The sequence below is a fragment of the Zeus faber genome (genome assembly GCF_960531495.2).
Source record: "Zeus faber genome assembly, chromosome: 12".
Classification (NCBI taxonomy): Eukaryota; Metazoa; Chordata; class Actinopteri; order Zeiformes; family Zeidae; genus Zeus; species Zeus faber.
In genome coordinates this window covers 16,653,913-16,676,743 of record NC_137196.1, presented here as the reverse complement: position 1 = coordinate 16,676,743, position 22,831 = coordinate 16,653,913, and the positions used below count along the sequence as shown (strand labels likewise).

Genomic DNA, 22,831 nt, shown 5'->3' with positions numbered 1-22,831 from the left:
ATTGCCGCACATCGATTTACGTCACTTCCGTAATAAACAACACTCGTGTGGGGTTAACGGTGACGGTGAAGCATCGTTTGAGTACTTGGAGGGGGGGTGGGGAGTTACCAAATCACAGCGTTTCCCTCACTTGTACTTCGAAATAGTTTATGTTACAAATTTGACGAAACAGATTTTCCTTTTTTTTACAAAAATACTGAAGTTATTTCCGTCTGGGAAACTCGTCACGGTACCTTTTCGGCACCGTTTTCGAGTCGGAGGAAATCCGTGCCGTACGTTCGTAACGTCACTTCCGTAGTAAACAAAACTCGTTTGCGCTGTTGGTTTCACGCCGACTGGGGAAGAATTAGTTGAAGCACTCGGAGGGGGATGAGTATATCGTGCGGAAACGTTCCAATTATTGGTGGTCATTTTGACTACCAAGCCGTTTAGGCTTCAGCTCTAATGATATACGTAGTCACTGGATTTCTTTGAGCTCGCATTTGCTATTAAAACCGATGGTTTCAGTTATAGTTTGAGCGTGCTTCTGGGCTTCCGTAGACGTGGACTATACGGTAAACAACGTGTGTTTGTTTGATTATATAGAGATGTTACGTAGACATATAACATAGAATTATCACACCCCCTGGTCCATATTCAGGGGTTGAACTGACTGGTTGCTGTTTTTTGGAGAGTGAGTGCAGATCTATCTCCAAAAAATGAGCCGGGACTTGCCAATCCACAGCTGGCCTGGTTCCTACTACGTCACTGGGGAGAAAAGATGGGAAAACGGAACCCTCTCCCTCACCAGAACCATGGTGTCCTTCGCCTCTGACCAGACCAAGGGGAGCTTGGCGAGATTCCGCCTCTCCAGCATCATGGAGATCAAGATGGAGTCTTCCAGCTTCATCTTCAGCACACTGACAGTGCTTGAGCAGGGCAACGTGAAACACTGGTTTGGCTCCCTCAAGCCAAACAGGGTGGTAGTTTTCAATGTCCTGGAGCACTTTTGGAGAGAACGTCTTCTGTCTCCGAGTGCGGAGAGCCAGGGAGCTGAGGCTCAACCCTCCAAAGGCAGAGAGCTCATCAGCCTGGTGGCAGGGGCCCAGAAAAGGCTGGAGGGTACAGGCAGAGTACTCAACCACCAGGGCGAGCAGTTTGACGACATGATGCAGGGGCTGGACAAGATCGACTCTGATTTGGGCGTGGCAGACAAGTAAGTGCATACATATGTCCTAGCTGGGCGTTACTTTGAAGGCTACAATCCAGAGAATTCTCACATAAACAGAATCTGTATCATTTTGATTTTTAACAGCTGAATTAAAAAGAAGCTCATCTGTCATATGGCTGTTTATAACTAGCCTTTTTTAAATCTCTCTACTCTCAGTTCTGAAGGTTTTTGGTGTTGAGTAAGACATTCCCTTGCAAAAATACGGACAGGAAATAAGGAAAATAAGCTATCAACAGGAGACAATAACATTCATGCTGAGCTAAAGATCCATGAGTACACCTGAAGCCTGTCTCAATTTTGCACAATATCAGAACAGTTGAAAGTTCTCGTTCTCTCAAAAGGTAGAATCTAGAATCAGAGGTAGAAGTCAGAACATCCAAAGAAAAAGATAGTTCACTACAGCTCTTCATTTCATGTAAAATAGTTGTCCATATTACGGCTGTCGTGATGATTAAATGTTTTTTGACGATTACAATTATCATACATATAATTGGGATTAACTATTTAATTGTTAATTTGATCATAATCATTATATAATGCAAATGACTGAGTAATTATACACATCACCACATTAAGAGTCATTTATTGCCTACTGTAGAATGTAAAATTTGGGTAGATTTTTCCAACTGATGGAAATGCACCTAATTCACATTCCATTCGATGCCGGATTTCTATCAAAACAAATTTAGATGAAAACATAGTTGTCGAATAGATTTTGCAAATTGATCACAATATCTCAAATAATTGCAATCAGCCGATTGTGTGATAATTTCTACTGCTCTAGTCATATACACTGATCAGCCACAGCATTAAAACCACCACTAATAACCACTAATATTGTGTCGCTCCTCCTTGTGCCGCCAAAACAGCTCTGACAGCCCGTCGAGGCATGGAATCCACAAGACCTCTGAAGGTTTCCTGTGGTATGGCAGATCCTTTAATTCCTGTAAGTTGCGAGGTGGGGCCATGGATCAAGCTTGCTGTTCCAGCACATCCCACAGATGCTCGATCTGATCGGACCCTAACGGCGGTCATCCACATGATGTAGAAGAAAATTTGATTCATCAGACCAGGCCACCTTCTTCCATTGCTCCATGGTCCAGTTCTGATGCTCACGTTCCTATTGTAGGCGCTTTCGGTGGTGGACAGGGGTTAGCATAGACACTCTGACCGCTCTGTGGCTACGCAGCCCCATACGCAGCAAGCTGTGATGCACTGTGTGTTCTGACACAATTCTTTCATAGCAGTATGAACTTTTTCAGCAATTTGTACGACAGTAGCTCTTCTATAGAATCGGACCAGGCGGTCTAGACTTCACCCCCCACGTGCATCAATGAGCCCATTGGCGCCCATGACCCTATAGGTGGTTCACCGGTTGTCCTTCCTTGGACCACTTTTGGTAGGTACTAACCACTGTATAGCGGGAACAGCCCACAAGACCTGCCGTTTTGGAGATACAACCCAATTTTGCTCTTGTCAAAGTCTCTCAGATCCTTACACTTTCCCATTTTTCCTGTTTCCAACACATGCATTTCAAGAACTGTCTGTTCACTTACTCCCCAATAAATCCCACTCCTTGTGGACAGTTGCCATTGGAACGAGATGAGAAATGTTATTCACTTCACCTGTCAGTGGTTTTATTGTTGTGACTGATCGGTGTATTTCTGAGCTCCTGTTACTACACTGTTTTGCCTAAATTGTCTTGTTGCCTAAATTATCAGTAGTTTCATATAAAAGCAGTGACACATGTTTACTCTAATCCTCCTCTGTGCTGTTTTCAGACTTCTGTCAGAATTGGAGTCTCCGTCCTGGTGGCCATTCAGTAAACTCCCCTGGAGGGCCCAGCAGGAGGCCAAGGCTGAGGATGCTGCAAGAGCAGCTTCTGCTCCAGCTGTAAAGGGGTCAAGCAGGCACAAGGTGATCACCAGTGTTCCAGTTGTGCTGTCCAAAGGTGGGGATTCAGACCTGAAGCCCGGATGCTTGTTGGTATTGGTGTCATCGCTGGAGGTGCGAGACACTAACTGCCAACTTCTCCATCGCTTTGAGAGGAATGAGGTTGATGATGTGAGGGTACACAATCCTTACGAGATCAGTGTGAGACAGCGGTTCATTGGTAAGCCAGATATATGCTACCGGCTCCTGTCTGCAAAGATGCCAGAAGCAATGGCAGTCTTGGAGATGCAATACAAAAAGAAGATTGAATACACCAGTGAATATGCTGCCTTCAAGGTCACTCCAGTGTCATCTCCATGTGACCCAGAGCATTCAATGTGGAATGAAGGTAAGCAACAAAATATTACAATAAGGGTATTTTTTCAGCATTGGCCCAGATTATTGACATGGCCACCGTGTGGCAGTAAAGGTCTACATTTCTACACGCAGTCACACCTGCGCTGACACTTGCAACCAACTGTAAAAACATTTTTTTAAGAGAATATATTTGAATTAACAGGGTTCTTACCAGTTGAAGTCCTTGAAGTACTGGAATACCTTGAAATTAGCCCTTTTTGTGCTGTAGGGCTTGACATGTCCTTGAAAGAAATTATACCTGATATTCCCCCTGGTTTTGTTATTCAAATTGTAACGCAATACATTTTTTCCAGAATCACTTTTATGACAGATTATGCCAGGGAAATGTAAATGTATTCCAGCATGTTCGGAAATAGACACTTATAATAGTAGATGACAATGAGATTAATTATATATAAATATATTTATATAAATAAATGTGTGCGTGTGTGCGTGTGTGCGTGTGTGCGTGCGTGCGTGCGTGCCTGCGTGCGTGCGAAATCCTTGAAAATGAAAAGAATAGTGCTTCGAAAAAGTTCTTGAAAGTCCTTTAATTTTATTTTGTAATGCCAGGCTGAACCCTGATTAACTTCTAGGTGGCTTATCTTTACAAATAGGCCTACCGATTGATAAAAGGCAGTGTATTGTACTTTCTCTTGTGTTTAGAGTTTGTTGTTTGGCCTCCTTGTAAAAATAAATCACTCCAAAGTGGCTATTTTCTTTCATTCTTTCCCACCTGCTTCCATGGAGTCAGGTTTGCGGCAGACGTGCCAGGAAAGAGAATTCCCAGTGGAGGTCCCAGCAGGAGAGCTGTCCCAGTTGCAGGTGCATGTGCTCCAGCCAGCTGTTAGTCAGACGGAGGCCCAAGAACTGAAGCAGGTGAGGTCCATGTCTTTGGCGCACATTTCCCATTTAGATATATGACGTGCTCTGTTGTTACATTCATATTTGTTCATATTTCTATGCCAACACCCGGCGGGTTGTACAAATGTTATGTCTACAGGCGGCAAATTACCAGGTCTTGCCACAAACAGTGGCCACTGCTACTGTAAACCATCCTTTGGTTTCAATAACACATTGTTTAGTGATTTGTTTCTCTATGACTTGTGAAAGTGACGTCATTCTGAAAAAGGTTTACAAAAAAAGAGCCCTGTTCCATATAAAAAAGGGGAAAAAGGGTGGATGTTGAAGATGTTGTGTGCTTTAATTCTTATCCAAACCACTGTTTGGCGTAATGATTTTCATTTTCCCCCGGTATGGTTTAAATGCTGGTTGGAGAAACCACAGACCAAAGACTGTATTGGTTTTAAAAGGTGGGAAGAGACATGGTCAGTCATTTCATCAGACTGTTGAAAGTCATTCCATTCAGATTCTCATAACATTGAGCTTGGTGAGATGCAATGGTCTGCGATGCCAAGACGTAAACAGTGACGCCCATCGCGGCAATTAGTTTTCATTGAACAAGGTTAGGGTTTTCTAAGAATAAGAAACTTTATGGAAAACATTTCATATGCAACCGTTGTTTGCTTTCAACCAAACCATGACCAGACGTCACATATTTAGCATGAATATAGGCTTCATTAGCCATTAATGTTTTTAAAAGAACTCTGCGGCCCAAAATACTATTATAGCAGAGCAAGAAATGTGTGTGTGTGCACTTTCTATCTTATGTCTCGTTACCAGTGTCAACATTTATTAAATTCTAATGTAGCTCACTATTGTGTTTGTCTATAATCATTTTTCAAACAAATCCATCACCGCAGTGAGAGTCCCAGGTCAGTCAGGCAGTTGTGCTCGTCTATTGTTTCTGGATCAATGGCTTATTGTGCATCGCTGATAAGGCAGAACAGTTCAGACTTCAAAGATTACCAAATTTAACTTAATGCGGCGCTTTCGGACACACCCTGTACGCAATCCAATCCACGTTGAGATTAGGACCTACAGTGGGCCACTTGTTGAGAGGCTCTTGTCGATTTATTTCTTGACCTTTAATGCTTTGGCAAATACCCCACTCCGCCCTACCAGATGTATTCAAATGAATGCAGTTGTTTTAAAGTTGAAAATTCCCTTTTTAAGAAGTTCACAGAAACTGTGTGACTCGTAATTATTTTGTTTTTGTTTTAATTTACAGTCATCTGAGGCTCATCGTAAGAAATTCCACTTGTGGCTTGATGCTGAATGTTTATTTAGCTCCTATATATTTTTTTTATTAGATTTAACCTAAATGTTTGATTTTGGGGGTTTCCTCATGACTGGATTCTTCTAGCCGTGATATAAGCAGTGGCTAAAAGTAGTCACGTCTTTCTCTGACACACAAGCGCCCGTGCAAATACAACTTCACAACACGTCTCAGTTGTTTTACAGTTTTGTGTTTGTTCTTTTCCCTGAGAAATCCTCTTCTGTGATTCTCAGGAGGTGTTTAAAAATGCTGGTTGTTTGCTGTTGTCTAGAGCAGAACAGTGACTCTCTGATTCCAAGTTCTTACCGGGATGGAAAAATCTGACATTTGATCTTTGTCTGTCTGTGTGTTTGTGTGTAACCATTTGTAGAATAACATCACATCTTAGAAACCACAATGGTAGGTTTTGGAGTGAGTGTTTATTAGGTTTTGGTTGGCACGTCGTGTTTGTTTAAGTTGTTCCATCAGCCATAATATACCCTGTTGTTGAAGTCTGATACCAATGACCTAAGCACACAGGCCAACTTCTTTTGCGCAGCTTTCTTTATTAACGTATATAATATCCTAAAATATACCTTCAAAATCAGCAGCCATGATTTCATCCCATTTTCGTGTGTCCAATGTCAGTTCTACACTTTTAATTTGTGGCCTATTTCTTGTTTGTTCAAGTTTTATTAGGAGTGGAATTACTTTAAAAAAACAACAATGTCCCGTGTTTGTGCACGTGTGATTTATTTTATTTTTTTTGTGTATGTGTGTGTCTGAACTCAGATGCTGATGCAGCTGAAGAACCTGGCGTTGGAAGCGGAGATGGAGCTGGAGCGCCAAGACGAGGTGCTGGACACCCTGACCAGCTCCACAGACCAAGCCACCATGCACATCGACAAGCAGACCTGCCGCATGAGAAGACTGCTCTAGCCCAGTCCGTCCACCAGGGCGGCGAACTGGAGCACTGCTCATAATAGCACTGCAAGCTCTATCTATGTATGTGATTTTTATTTAATTACTATATATATTTTATTGCTACATATATTCGTTTTATTATTTTTTCATCACATTTACTTATACTGTATGTCTCGAACATATACAGTATATAAAACAATGCTGTCACTGTTGGGGACATGTAGAATATGTACAATAAAGTTAATCTGATGCTGCACATAAAGTAATAATTGGTTTTTTTCCAGAGCATTTTCATATCTTAATATAGGGATTTGCATAAAGGTCCCATAGATTTTATTTTCCACCACTGGTGCGGAATATAATGAATTGTTATTGTAAGAGATTGGGAGCATTGGGAGCAGGGTTGTAGCATTGGGAGCTGGGTTGCTATTTTTCAACCCAGGCCGTTAAATGTAATCATTCAATTAAACTGAAATATAAATTGAATTAGAATGATGGCTCCCATCATTCATAACGAGAAGGAGATTCAACATATTTTTAAGGCTGCATTTCAGCACAGTGAGAAACTGCAGGGGAGTGGTAAGCCTCTCAATAGTAAAGTAGTAAAGCGTTCACAGAGCTTGTGCTATGAACAATCAAAAATGATGGGAACCAACATTTTTGTGAGCCCTGAGTTGGAAAATAGCAAACATATCCTTTAAAAATCAATTGGGAGTGAATAGCTTTGGTTGTGACTATTTTCCTTTGAAAGACTCTCTTTCCTTTTCAGGTTATCACATCCCAGATGTCCTCACCCTCCCTGGACAAGAATCCCTCCTGCCTGAAATAATGTTGCATGTCTCAAAGGCACTACTGTCATCCGTCATCACGTGGTAACGTTTCATTATTATCCATGTAAATGCAGAAAATATTTAAAGCCCTGGGACCCTTGAAACGCACTACACTTGGCACAGTTTTAAATTATTTAAGTATAAAATGCAATATGTAAAGGATCTCAACACACCTGATACCAATGAGCGTCTCAAAAGAATCAATCTAATGTAATGGATGCTCTTGTGAAGCTTTATTATCTGCAAATGCCTAGAATATCAGTAGGGTGTAATTCTGTATTGTCTGTACGGTCTGTAAATGTAAATCTGTGATGATATGCTATAAAAAATTGTAAAAAATAACGTGCTTCATCAACTCGGCTCATTTCTTCTGACAATTCTGACAATAACTGCTTACTTTTACCATGTAATACATTCTCCCACAGGTTGAGCAAATGTAAATTAGTTGTTATTTCTAAGAATCCATCCAAGTGAAGAGGGCGGCTCTGCTGTCGCCCTTATTCTGCAAAATAGCCTGTTTATCTCTCAGAGCTGAAGTTAAAACAACTAGAAGTACTGAAGCTAATATTGAGTCGTTTATACAATGGAGATATACATGCAAATTTGCTTAACTGTATAAGGATTTGTGGTTTATGAGGAATCCTTTTAAATAGGTTGATTAACCCTTCGTCAACTGCATAGATGCACCTTCAATACTCAACACAATGCTAAACATTCTGGATCCGTTTTTGTCATATATGATTTAATAAATCACTTCGGGGGCTTGTTCACACCGCAGCATAACAGTTTATTTTTGCTTGAAAATGTATATTTTGTGCTGCGTAAAGGCACACTTAACTTTTTTTTTTTTTTTTTTTTTTTCCTCTCATTGGCATTTGGGTTGCCTCTTTTTTCCTTTTTTATTTTATCCACCAATTCATTTAATGAACATATGTGTTTTAAGCCTACAAAACAAATGCTGTAGCTCCTTGAACATATTTTCATTAGTAGATGGGTAAACAAATGATTAATTATTGCCTCTTATGTCCTTCTCACACTATTGTTTTTATTAGATATTTGATTGTTACTTTATTTACTGGAAAGAAAAAGCTGACATGGGATACTGATGTGAACCAATGAGAATAATAATAATATAATAAAACGTGATTATGGAAAAAATATTATTTACTGTTTGACTTGTGTGTGTGACTTAATGGCATCAGTAAGCCCAAATGAATTTTATTTGCATTTACTATTTAACAATGACCCTTTGAAAGACCACTAAGAATGGTTGGAAAAAAGAACAATACTTAGCCATTGTGAACTTCTTACTTTATTCAACACATGGGATGCTGAAAGATACTGAAAGTCCCAGAAAAGGCATGGGATGACACAGAAGGAATGGCTGGATGTGCCAAATTGGGAATGGCACTCCAGTTGCGGTCGAATATGTTTTCAGTGTGGACCATTTATTTTTGTTGATCTGAGTGATAAACAGTCAGATGTTGGAAGTCCTAAAAACTCCAGAAGCATACCACCGCATGGTTATGTGAATTCCAACCCCCTAAAAAAAGGTTAGGGAAATAAGAACACATACTGGCGTGGTTTCGAAGCTGCCTCGCAATACGAGGAAGTGGTGGCGGTCTCGTCTGACCACAGATACATGAGATCCGGCTTTGCCTTCCTAGCGGATGGTATGGAGACGCGAGGGATTGCGCTGGCCTTGACTTCCAAGCCTGTTTACTCGATAGCTCTGCGGTGGGAGCGCTCTCATACAAGCAGCGGGGCTCAATTGATGGCCAATCAATCAACAACTCCTCCTGGGAAAGAAGGAGCCCGTGTTTGTGGGTCATGTGGCTTGCACTCTCCTCCAAAATAAGAGGTTATGCGAACATAATACAAACTAAGCGAGAGTTGTCATTTCATTTCCCATCGGTAGCGACTGTTTGTCCTCCCAGGATTCCTATAAAACTCAGACCAAATGACCTTTATTGAATTGTGTGAATTTATGCGCTGCACTCTACATATATCAGTTGATAACCAATCAAAGAAATACATATTTCCACTTGCAGTGTACTACCAGTAGACCGTGTGTAATGGTCTCACAGATTGTTCTGACTCATGTCCTGGCTGGCCCCGTACTGGTGCAGGTGTTGCTGCGTTTCCTTTTGCTGAGGGAGTTTCTGGTTTCAGGAAATAAGGCCTGTTGGTTAATGTTAGAACTGGGAGAAAAAGTTCCTGGAAGGAAGGTGCTTGAGTCCAACGAGGGGGGGGAGGCGGGTGTGTGTGTGTGTGTGTGTGTGTGTGTGTGTGTGTGTGTGTGTGTGTGTGTGTGTGGGGGGGGGGGGTTTATCTAGTCTCCGAAAGCAAAGAGGGTGGGGGCATACCACCTGACCAGCAGTGTGTCTAGCTCTTTGGGACATGCTGATCATAACACGGTTATCGTTGCAGGAACGTGCCCTCTGGCTTTGGAAGGGACTACCAGAAAGTCCTTCGTCACCGTTCCCCTCAGAGAAAATGGGACTGGGTTAGCTCGTGGGGGCAGTCAAGCAAAGAGTGCCCACTGTGTGGTGCGTTAATACGGTACTTTCCCAGATGCTGAGCGACGTGATGATATCATGCGCCTCTTGCGCATATTGTTTTGTTTTCTTCGGTATTTAAGGTGCACTTTGGCTGTTTGGCTTTCGATTCATAAAATGTTCTCATGGACGAGGCGGCCAAACCAAACCATCCAAAACCAAATCGAAAACAATGACTTAATGCTATCAGTCTCAGCTCAAATTGGATGCAGGTAAACTGCCATATCAATATTTTCCACAAATCTCTCTCGGACAATTTACATTCAGATTTATACTATATGATTACCCCTGACCGATTTCTGTTTCACAACTCTGTTGACTCCATTTCATTCCAGCTGAAAGATATTGCTTTTAAGTTTTGACAAAATTAGGAAAACATATTTTTTCTATCTTGCATATGGAAATTTGAACAGAACAGTAATGGAAACCACCAGCCGGAATTTCTTTGCCGTCTTGTTTTCTTTAAAAAGAAAAAAAACCCCACTAAAAACGCATCACACTCCTCTGCATCAGTCGAATAAAAACATAATGGTTAAGAGGAGTCTACCTTCGGCATGTGAGGGGATCCTTTATGGTGTGATGACCGGATTATACATTCATCAAAATCCTATCTCTACATGTCTCCAAACAGGTTGTCAGGCCAGCAGCCAGCTCACACCGCATCAGTACTTTTATGAGTGGGCCCCCCAGAAACCTCCAGCTAGACTGTTTTTAGTGGCTCTTGCTGCAAATGGAAACACTTAGCTCCCACGATAAATTACCCACCCGAATGATGCCACACTGCCCGGACCCCCAGTTCTGCCTCTAGAGTCGCAGAAAACCAGCTAGGAATGAAGCATTTTGGTCCTACCACGTGATTACATTTAGGCAGGACCTGGGTGATAGTGACTCACAATGAGGAGAGAGAAAATAAAATGAATGACTCTGAACTTGTTTAATGTCATTATTGGTGACTATTTGACCAAAATTAAGGTTTATCTTTTACCCAGCAAACTTAAATCTATATGATTGTTTGGAGCTGATCATATGAAAGCACGTCGTTGGATCTACCACCAAACTCACGCAACCCGTAATGCAAAGTGGGGTCAAGTTCAAACACTGTGACAACATGCTCAAAAGTACTTGACCTAAAGTGTTGAATGTCCAGGTGTTTCAGGAAATAAGAACTGCATTTTAATTCCCTTGCCCACTAAATAATCCCAATTATCATTCCAGCAAACTCAAGTGTTTGACCAACTAGTGATGTAATTGCAGCTGACCAAATAGATTGTTGTTGAAATATTGCCCCGCTGTTATAGCTACGTTGTGACAACGTCGTGCACTCACTGAGGGCCGGCGCAACCATAACAAACACAGCTGAATCTGGGGTTTACATTTCAGCGGGATGACGGCGCACGCAGCGTCTGGGTGGGACTTGGGAAAGAGAGCCCGGGGCCCGGCGGCCTCGCCTGGCCCGATGCCAGCGTGGTAAACCAGCCCTGACGGTGTGGACCCCGTGAAGTCATTGTCCAGATGCAGCACTTCTTTAATGCACACGGTGGCAGAGTGTGGAGAGAGCGTGTTGACAAAAGTCAAGCTGTGCCAGGACAAAGGACTGGGACCGTTAATGAGAGCGTGCACCAATAGGGTCGGAATGGAAGCGTCGGACGCGGTCTTTCAAGTACATCCAAAAAGGAAGCAGCGCACCTCCGGCTGTTGGCTGTGAGTGTAATTAACTATCCAATTCATGGCAAAAATTGTAAACGTCTGCTGGCCCTGTCCGTGTGTGTGTGTGTGTGTGTATGCGTGTGTGCGTGTGCGTGTGGTGGGTTATGGTGGGAATTCCCTAATATATTTAATCTGTTTCCGTGACGACTGGATTTCTTTGCCGCACTCTTGTTTTTTCCTAGAGGAAAGGACTTGGGAAAAATATTGGTGCAAAAAGTGGAATATTTCGCAAACCGCTGAAAGTTAGAGCACACCTGTCAGGGTCGAGCCGGACGTTTTGATATATTTTGCGTATATGTGGCTTGAGAACTGTGGGAGGAGTAACACGGTGAAATTTGGCTATAATAATTACAAGCGGTGGTATAGTAAGTGTGTAAGTTTTCAGTGCTGCCAGCATCCATTTCCTGGATGAAGAAGATGTCGACTGTAACTGCTTAGTGCTAATTCCTCAATTAATGTATGCCCCTACTGGTTCAATGACAAGAGGTCTTGTTTAAAGGTTTGGTTAAACAGAACAAATGACAGTCTGATATAAGTTATAAGAATGATATAGGTTTATATACCCATAAACCCATAAGTCCATTCTCTTACTCACTTCTCCTCAGTCACAATGTCCTTTTCCCTCATCTCTTTAGGTTTATTTCCATAACTATAAGGAATTTTTTGGGGCAACACCTATTTTGTGGAAACTCCTTTGACGATCCCCAAACGGTTTCGTCCACGTAACCTGGGGGTAAGCTGCCCACAACTATGTAACCGGAGAGGATTGAGTCCACACAGAAAGACTGTAGCCTGGTGAGCGATCGAGAAGCCCAAAGAAAGATTACCAGATGTTTACCCAGGCCCGTCACTGGACTTACTGTATTTGCAAGTAGCAAGGAGGAGGGTTGGTTTGAACCTTTGACCCGGTGTGTGTGCGTGTGTGTGTGTATATATATGTGTGTGTGTGTGTGTGTGTGTGTGTGTGTGTGTGTATGTGTATATATATATATATATATATATATATATATATATATATATATATATATATATATGGAAAGCAATGACCAGCAATATGCAGCTTCGGTTGGTTTCCCTCCAGAGGAAATGTAGTATTCCTCCAGATATCATTCTGGAATCCCCTTCACGGGTGGAAAACACTGAGCCCTCAAAACAGAGCTCTGTAATTCTTCCTCCTGGTTTCAATTAAAGCATTGAATATCAAAGACAATCACTCCCATTTTAATGTGCATTTTTATGTGTTCCGAGTTTATTTTGATGGAAAATTTGTGGGTGGAGCGCATGCTAATTGGTATGGAAAACTTGCACCTGTGGTAGACCAATGTTTTGAGAGTCTGGAGCATTGAATATTTGTGTGCTTTCTTTTTTTTCGAAGGAGGAGCCCGACTTTATCCCCCAAAACAATCTCAGACCGAACTGGACCATAAGAGCCGGACTGGGACAATACGTGTACATGCCATGTGGTTCTGGCATTGAGCTAAAACATTAAACCATCAATTGACCGGGGTGTGTAAGCATACGGTGTGAAACCAGCTGCCAAACATCACGGTATTTCCATTGCATATTAATCATAATAATAATAATTATGATCAATATAAGGCAAGTCAATTAATTTGATAATTTAATGTTACCTCAAGTGTTCAATGCAGATCGCAGAAGGATTATGTAATTGTTTTCACAGAGCATGGCGACCTCTTTTGACGCATTCAGCATTATTTCACGCCAGAATTAAGAAGATCCTGTGCAAACACACAATGTCAATTTGCACACGTCACAGCGCCTGTAATTATCTATCTACCTCTTTCATTTCATTTTGATAACTGTGAAATGAGCTCTGTGATGGGACGCATGTGTTTAACGACCAGCCGTAACCACGCATTACATTTCTGATCATTTCTGACGCGGGGGATGTTTTTGCGTTTTCATTTTTTATTGTTGTTTTCTGTGTGTGCAAGCTCGATGGGGTGGATCTATCACGACATTCTTTCCATTCTGGCGAGAGAGAGCGAGAGAGGTGGAATCACCCCGTCTATATATACGGCAAAGTGCGTCACTCTCCTCCCTCCTCGGCTCCGTTGCGGTTCCCGCAGACCGGTGAGATTCTGTGTTCAGTCAAAGCTCCTGCGGTGTTCTGTTATTAGTGGTGAGCTTTAATCTCCAAATTAGAGGGCCCAATCATTAAATATCGCTTACGTCCACAGCGTGACAAGAGAGGCGGCCGGGGTTTTGCGTTTTTCAATGGCTGGCTGGCAGACGTGTTGTTGGTATGGCTGCGACGTGACAGGAGTCCACCATGATTTGAGCATTTTGGACCGACCTACGAGGGCAGATTAGTCCCAAAATGCACGTTTGAATGAATTGTGTATCTCCGCGTATAACCCTAAACACATACTGGGCATAAACTGTAATCAGGGTGCAAAAACGGGGGTAACCGCAAACTCAATAACATCAAATCAAAATGTTCTACATTATGGCTTGACCAATCTATATATACAGCGTTACCCCGTGGAGGAATTCTTACACAGTGAATGACAGAAATAAAATACAGATGGCAGCAGTGGGAGTTGAAATTCCAAATTGATAGTGATGTATGTAACAAAAAAATACATTTAATCAATGTAATATATACAATAAATGAAAATTGAACACATTATACTGTAGCACATACAGCAGCTTATTTCCAAGAAGTCAAATCAATAAATGCCATTTTTTCAGGAAATTGCTTGCCTGAATTTGAAACCAAAAGAGGTCAGAAGTCAAATACTGTAATCTATTCATAAGAACCATCAGGCACTTTGATCCCAGCCAAACAGAATAACTTTATTAACACATAAATAATCCAAATCCCATTTTTTCCCAAGATTATTTTAAGAGACACAGGCAGAGATGCATGTCCAACAGTCTCCACAGACTCAGAGACACAGACTCCCTTTCCAGGAGACCTGGAACTCCGGAACAGCATAGTCCATGGACAACCCTCCCCCAGGGCGACGAAGCAGATTACCCCCACTTCTGGAGGGTGGGGCCTCATGCTGCCATGCTGGCTGGTGGAGGTGTAGCCAAGCTTGGCTGTTGCTGCTTTGAGAGGTGGCGTGGCTGCTGGGCGGAGCAGCTAGCTGCAGGTGGTTACCCATGGTTATTACTGCGGCTGCTTCTCCCCCGGTCCTCTGATGGACATCCTGGATGCGGCTGCTAGCGGTTGGGAGGGGGCTGCTATGGCCGCCCGTTGACCTGCTGGTGCATCTTCCGACAGCCCTTCTGTGTCCGTTCCCCGTGCTGGAGAGTCCCTGTTCAGGCGCCATTGTGAACACGCCATCCAGGTGACATTTTCTGGGCCTTCCGACAGAGAGACACAGGCAAAGATGTTGCAAAACACACCAGTTTATTGTAGAGGGTGGGAAAGATGGAACAAGCGGTGAGCAGATGGAACACTGTCATGACAGAAGCTCTCTCCGTGTGTGTGTGTGTGTGTGTGTGTGTGTGTGTGTGTGTGTGTGTGTGTGTGTGTGTGTGTGTGTGTGTGTGTGTGTGTGTGTGTGTGTGTGTGTGTGTGTGGAGATGAGGGTTTTACCTGTTGCTCGTTGATTGCTCTCACGAACAACAGGCGTACAGCCACCCTAATTTCCGGGCCCAATTACCTAGACCCAAGACAGGTGTGGCTGCTTGAACCACACAACCCCCACACCACAGCACGTTATTCCAGTTTCACTCCTCCAGAAACCAAACCAAGTGGGATTCTAGAGGTTCTGGTGGGTTGCTCACTCACACTCATTGTTACAAAATTTCCAAAGCTGATTTATAGGGTCTAGTGTTTCACAATATATAAAAAGGAAAAATTTATTGGTTTGGTCCTCACACGTTTGTTCTCCACAGAGATATAACTGACCTTTATGAGAAAATGCTAAATAAATTTGAGGTCTAGTTAGATCAGTTACAGGGGCTTCCTCCCGGCCGGCAGCGCATTGCTCAACGTCGACATGAGAACATGATGTTTAGGTGATACCAAAAACCCGACCTCCTGATCACAGTTACATCATGTCTGGATGGAAATTGGGCTCGAGAGAGAGGGAGAGAGAGAGAGATGTCCCGGCTTTCTGTAAACATGAATTCCCGAGTCCCATCACCCAACTAACATCATCTAAATTGTTTTGATAATATTCTCTTCATGCTCATAAACCCCTGTTAACCTCAATTTTGGACCAGTTGTTTAGCTTTCAGGTGCCCATTTTGCTTTGTAATTATAATTTTTTCCAGGTGTTGAATTAAGTTATTGCATCTCGTCATATTGCAAAATTGTATGCTTTGAGTTCTGATTTGATTTGATTTTTTTATGTGTGTACACCTGCTTCCTATATATTCTCCTTGAGGTCTTTAGGAAGGTAATAACCGCCATCGATGAGGGAATTCATCAGATGCATGCTGTTAGAAAAGCTACTAAGAACAAAGGGAAGCAGCAAATAAACGTTTTTAACTACAACAGTACGTCTGGTTTTATGATTACATTCATACATCATCACGTTTACACACATTACTCCCTGCAATAACCGGCTCTGCGGAAGGAACCTGCTGTGCATCACTGTTCTGTCGAGGGATTTTTTTAGCTTCCAGCTACTCCATTCCAATGATTTATAGTCTATTAAAGCTTTCAGTTTTTGATGCAGTACATAAAAAAAGCAAAATACACTCCTGACAATAAACTAGATAATATAAATTGCACAACATAACAATTAACAGAGAAAAACATATCAAAGATTTGTTTAAATATTAAAAAAAGAGGAAAATCACCAAATGGTCCTGAGGATCCTCATGAAGAAAAAGGATGTGTTATCATTTCACCTGTAATAGAGTCTGTAAATTCAGCTTTTAAGCATCTATTGCGTATATCCCTGTTACCTACACTTACACTGTATATACTAATTACACCGATCAGCCACAACATTAAAACCACTGACAGGTGAAGTGAATGATATTGCCCATTCTTATCTCTTTTCAATGGCACCTGTCAAGTGATAGGTTACATGTATATTAGGCAGGAAGTGAACAATCAGTTCATGAAGTTGATGTGTTGGAAACAGGAAAATTGGCAAGTGTAAGGATCTGAGCGACTTTTACAAGGGCCAAATTGTGGTGGCTATATGACTGGATCAGAGTATCGCTGAAATGGCAGGTCTTGTGGGGTTTCGCCGGTATGCAGTGGTTAGTACCTATCAAAAGTGGTCCAAGGAAGGACAACCTGTGAACTGGCGTCAGGTTCATGGGCGTCCAAGACTCATTGATGCATGTGGGCAGTGAAAGCTAGCACATCTGGTCCGAACCCACAGAAAAGCCATTGTAGCATAAATTGCTGAAAATGTTAATGCTGGCTATGATAGAAACATGTCAGAACACACAATGCATCGCAGCTTGCTGCCTATGTGGCTGCGTAGCCACAGATCGATCAGAGTGCTCAGCTGACCCCTGTCCACCACCGAAAGCACCTACAATGGGCACGTGAGCATCAGAACCTGACCATGGGGAAATGGAAGAAGGTGGCCTGGTCTGATGAATCAGGTTTTCTTTGACATCATGTGGACAGCCAGGTGCATGTGCATCGCTTACCTGGGGAAAAGATGGCACCAGGATGCACTATGGGATGCTCTGGAATGTTCTGCTGGGAAACCTTGGGTCCTGGCATTCATGTGGATGTTACCTTGACACGTACCACCTACCTTAACATTGCAGACCAAGTATACCCCTTTAGGGTAATAGTATTCCCTGACGGCAGTGGCCTCTATCAGCAGGAAAATGTGTTGTGCCACACTAAAAAAATTGTTCAGGAACAGTTTGAGGAACATGACAAAGAGTAAAGGTGTTGACTTGGCCTCCAAATTCCCCAGATCTCAATCCGATCAAGGATCTGTGGGATGTACTGGAACAACAAGCCCAATGTGGACCCCACCTAGCAACTTACAGGACTATAATTTGGAATTTGAAGGTCTTGTGGAGTTCATGCCTCGACAGGTCAGAGCTGTTTTGGCGGCATGGTGGGGACTTACACAATATCAGGCAGGTGGTTTTATTGTTGTGGCTGGTAGGTGTATATCCCCCATTCATCCCCTAATTCAGCTCTTCTGTAAGATATTTGGTCATACAATATGCGACTGCTAGTGTCATCCCGAGTCTTCCGCCCTCATTAAAATCAGTTTTCCCACAATCTTTCACTCCTTTCTGTCCAACAGTCCCACCCTCTGTAGCATCATTTCTGTCTGGTTCACCTTCAAACTGAACTTCCATCTGGGAGCATTTCTCTACAGTGTCCAAACGAGTAATTTAAGACTCGTGAATGACTGTCAGGGACGGTGACCTCCTGTGATTTGGGCTTCGGCAGCAAACAGCGGGGGTGAGGGGACATGGGTTTTACAGGCCCACCCGAAAGGAGAACGCAACTATTTCCTCTGCATAAATCAAAACGGACACAGTCTGTCTGGGGGCCTTCGATAGAAACGGAGCATATCCTTTTTTTGATTGAGGTTGGAATTTTTTTTTTTGTGCCGTTCACTTTGGGTGTAACTTATACGCACATGCTCATATAAGTTACCTTTTCTTACTTCAAATTCTCTTATATCATCTTGAAATTGGTCTTATATGGTAACACAGTTCAAGATCAAGGCTTGATATATTAAAGAACAGTCATTCCACGGTTCAATATTCATAGATTTCCTTCATAGGTTCTCGACATTCTGTAATTTAACTTATAAAATGGCTTTCCATTGAGATCCATTGTGTTGATGTTGTTAAATCTGCAATAGAAGTATGAAGACTCAATGTCACATACTTCAAAATCAGTCTTTTTTGTACGGCAATTAATACCACTTATGCTTGAAGATATCATTGTAGTTTCCAAGGATTTCTGTTCATCCCTGACGTATCTGGACTCCCCCCTCCCACTATAAAAACAATCACCGCCATTTTCCTTGTAATGGGATTCTCTACGGGGGCAGGAGGTGATGGAACACACGAAAGCAGCAGTCGGATGACTCAAACAAACCGAGCGCTCTCTAGAATTATGAGCCTAAGTCTGAGCCACCAAAAGCATTTAGATCAGAAGAACAAGAGCCAGTCACAACACATAAGCTTGGAGATATGAAAATGATTTAAAGTGTGTTTCATCACAAACTTAATAGCAAAAGGATGTTACTTAAAGGATAGGGTCACAATTTTTCAACCCATGACTTATTAAAATGTTGGTTCTTATCATTTACAATTGTTCATATCACTGAAAACTTTACTTTTGAGAAACTTACCACCCTTCAGCAGCTTCTCACTGTGCATGAATGTAGTCCAATGCGGCAAACACAATTTTTCAACAAACAGGAAACTTGCATTGTAGTCATTATGTTTTAAGTAAAAGTAATATCACGTTATTTAAAACGACTTTTCTGCAACATTGGCAGCATGTTGGGATAGGAAGCAAAAACTTCCTGTTTCTAGTCTCCAAAAGAAGGAAGGAAGAAAGTGTTAAAGAGTCAATAAACAAACTGACAATATTGTGAGTTCCCCATTTTCCAAAAGGAAATTTAACATGTTAAATATCCTTTTGGTAATTGGGAAACTCATGTTCATGGCTTAGACATGTTTAACAGGCTTAAAATGTTCCCCATTGGACTGAATTTAAGCACAGTGAGAAGCTGCAGCAGAGCAGTAAGTTTCTCAAAGGTAAAGCATTCAGTGATGTTGTGCTATGAACAGCCATAAATGATGAGAACCTGTTGGACTATTCTCCCTGCATGATCGGTGAGGTTAACCTGCCCGCTACAGGAAAACAGAGTATTAAAGATATTTATTCTGCAGAATAAAGAGAAAGATAGTCATGCTTCAAAGCAGTGATCTGATCAGTCTACCCTTGCATCTGTTGAGGGCTTTATACGGATGAGAGGTTGTGTACCATTGGTCAGCTTGTCATTTACAGATCTATGCCACCTCAATCAGATCCCCGGGTGTTACCATCATACAGTGATTTAACAGTCAAACTCAGGTCACAGATACAATCTTACTGTGCCATAAAACAAACCACAATGCTCTGTCAAGCCCCCTGGGGGTTATCCTCATCTCCACACAAAGTTGAGTGACGATGGAATATGATCTGGTCTTTATACTACAGAAGGCATTGTTGGAAAGATCAGCCTCTTTTCCTTAAAACCCCAAGGGAACGTGTTTTAAAAGCTACGCAACATACAAAAAAGGCTATTGTCCTATTGAGGCAGTTTCGCCATCACACGCCACCCAAGTGGCGTTTTCAGGGCCCTCCAGCACAGATGGCGGGGGGTTGCTAACACCAGTTTATTGTAGAGATGAGACTAGGTGGAATTAGCCAGGAGCAGATTGAACATGTCATGACAGGGCTCCTATCCCAAATGAGTGTGTGAATGGAGTTTTTAAACCTGATGCTCGTTAGCCCAACCAACGAGGATCAGGTGTGGCTGCACATGCCATCCCATCCACTACATACCACCCCCCACCAAGCAGAGAACAAAAATGAAAATAAATGCTTAAAACAGACTCCGACCCAGGGTTCCTATACCTTGAATAAATAAAACACCAAACTCTGAAACAGGGTTCCCATACATAAAAACAAATGTACAAAAAATAATTAACAGGTCCCCTCCCAGAGGACCTGGGTTCCCCGGAGCAGCACGGACAACCGGCCTCCTTCCACCAGGGCGCCGACAGACTGCCCGTGGCCGGACTTGGAGGGGTCACTCAGCTTCTGGATGGTCCCGGTGATGACTGCAGGGCAGAGAAGCTAGCTCCAGCAATTACCTATGGTGGCTGACCACTGGTGGCTCCAGGATGTCTTTTCTCTGTGCCCCTTCCCCGTGCCGGAGCCCCACATTGGGCACTACTGTTGCAGTTTCGCCATCACACGCCACGTTGGCGTGTGATGGCATTTTCAGGGCCCTCCGGCACATAGACACAGACGACGGGGGGTTGTTAACACCAGTTTATTGTAGAGATTGTAGGTTTTGTGGCATTAGCCAGGAGCAGATTGAACATGTCATGACAGGGCTCCTATTGAGTGTGAGGATGGTTTGTTTTAAGCTGATGCTTGTTAGACCAACCAATGAGCATTGGGTGTGGCTGCTTAAGACATCCCATCCACCACATCTATATAGAACATGTGAAACATCATTCAAAAAATAGATCATCAGCATTTTTCTCTCACACTCCCTCATTTTGTTCCTACTGGAACAATACCTCAAGGAAAATGCAATAATGCTTAAATTTTATATAATCAAGGCAAAGGTATCAGAAAATGACATATAAATCAAATATAATTCAATTATACTACAGAGATATCATAAGAATTCTATTTCGTTGAAATCAGCTGGGAAAACACGTCTAATAAAACTCATAACCAAAATAGACAGAACCCCTGGACACCTCCACCTCATATTGGCCAAAACTCTTCCCACATTTGACTGGAGAAGAGTAAAAGATCATTAAAGGTTATCTACATTATATTATGACAACGCACTGGAAAAAACCCCCAAGTCGTACTAAGGAAAAAAATCATGTGTGAAGACATTCTCCAATTCTAACTAGAAAATAAAAATCATTAATCACATTATGAAATAAACAAACATGGAGAGATTCCACAAATACATAATGCTATGCAAATTAAGCAATGGTTATCAGTTAATAATGACAACAACGAATTCATTGCGTTAACATAATGACTAACACATCTTATAAGTAATGATAAACATTATTAGACAAACATCTTCACATTTCAATGTCTCCGTTATGATCATAAGGTGGTTCCAGTCTTCTAGTGGAGTCAACATTTAACCATGGGTTGGACTAGGTTAGTGACAGAATGTTCATTTCTCACTTGGGCTCCTCTTGTGGATCTGATGTAAGTGAGAGTGGGTTGGGGGAGCGGCTGTTATTTTAGTCCCGCTGTGGAACTGTGTTCCAGGGTTGGATGATCAACAGGAGGATGGCAATGGTAATGAGGAAGATGATCACGGAGATGTGACCAATATTTTCCTCCATTAGCATCGTCGCTGTCGTCCTCTGGAACGTTGCAGACTTTTTTGCAATGAGATGTGTGGACCCACCTTGGTCGTTCTGCCACCTTAACTGCTGCTGGGGTGGTGATGAGGATCTGGAACGTTCCCGGAATCCAGCAGAGTTACAGCTTTTCCTCCGGAAGTCGCAAACCACTGCCCAGTCACCTGGTCATGTAGGCTTTGACCTGGGCACATAGACTTAAACATTTGGGTGAGAGACACACATTATGTAAACATTGTTTGGTATAGGTCCATGGTTGTACAAGTGGGGTACGTGGAATAATTCTGTAATTCCCAAACAGATATGTTGAATAGCCGACTACAGTCTCAGTACAAAAATAATTGCATGCACCCTAGTGTAACAACAGAATAATGTGAACGTGAATGTGAGAATCACAATGTCAAATTTGTGGGATATAATGTCCATAGAATATCAATTAGGCTACAAAATAACCCACAGTATGTAAATCATGCAAGGTTTTAAAATTTTTCTAGCATGCATTTCTCAAATGTTGATTGAACATGCATGCATTTCTCAAATCTTGATTGAACATCTACACAATCCATTAATTAAGTAAAATCTAAAAGTGATAAATACTAACTGGACAATCCGAGCGCTACTAATTTTTTGTGATGTAATTCATATGTGGCTTTAGTCGACAGAAGACACACCTAACCGCACTGGTCTCCCGGTCAGCACTTCACGCGGGGACAGTCCTGTCACATCATGTGATCGTCGTTGCGTTGCCATCATTACAAATGGCAGGAATGAAACTCAGACTAGTTTACCTTCACTGGGATTCCATTATGAAAATCATGTCAATTATCACCAAACAACATTTTTACCATAACAAAGGGTCAGCTTGATAAGTTCGTCATGAAGTATTTGAGAGGAGCACTTGGAACAGAAGAAGAAACGCCTCTTCCTGCATTGTTCGAAGCACAATAATTATGTGTACTTAATTTTCTAACTATCCCTCCTTTTGACAAATTGTACTTGCCATATGTCAAACAAGCAAAACAATAAAAACTAGAGTGCAGGATGCCTTTGAGTAGAGGAAAAACAAGGTTAGTGAGGAATCCTCCACCTCATCTGTGGAGGA

At 42.2% G+C, this 22,831-nt stretch overlaps 1 protein-coding gene across 5 annotated transcripts; it reads left to right on the top strand.

Annotated features, from left to right (window-relative positions):
- The first annotated feature begins 345 nt into the window (after positions 1–345).
- On the top strand, positions 346–8,316 carry snap47 (synaptosome associated protein 47). Of its 5 annotated transcripts, none has more exons than XM_080011638.1 (6): positions 346–554; positions 725–1,195; positions 2,992–3,491; positions 4,254–4,378; positions 6,450–6,662; positions 7,351–8,316. In XM_080011638.1, exons 2-5 carry the CDS (start codon positions 795–797, stop codon positions 6,594–6,596), a joined length of 1,173 nt encoding a protein of 390 aa, XP_079867764.1. In that variant the 5' UTR covers positions 346–554; positions 725–794; the 3' UTR covers positions 6,597–6,662; positions 7,351–8,316. The 5 variants fall into 5 exon arrangements, with proteins under 5 accessions (XP_079867764.1, XP_079867762.1, XP_079867763.1 ...); XM_080011636.1 differs by having other exon boundaries at positions 684–1,195; XM_080011637.1 differs by having other exon boundaries at positions 675–1,195.
- The last annotated feature ends 14,515 nt before the right edge of the window (positions 8,317–22,831 follow it).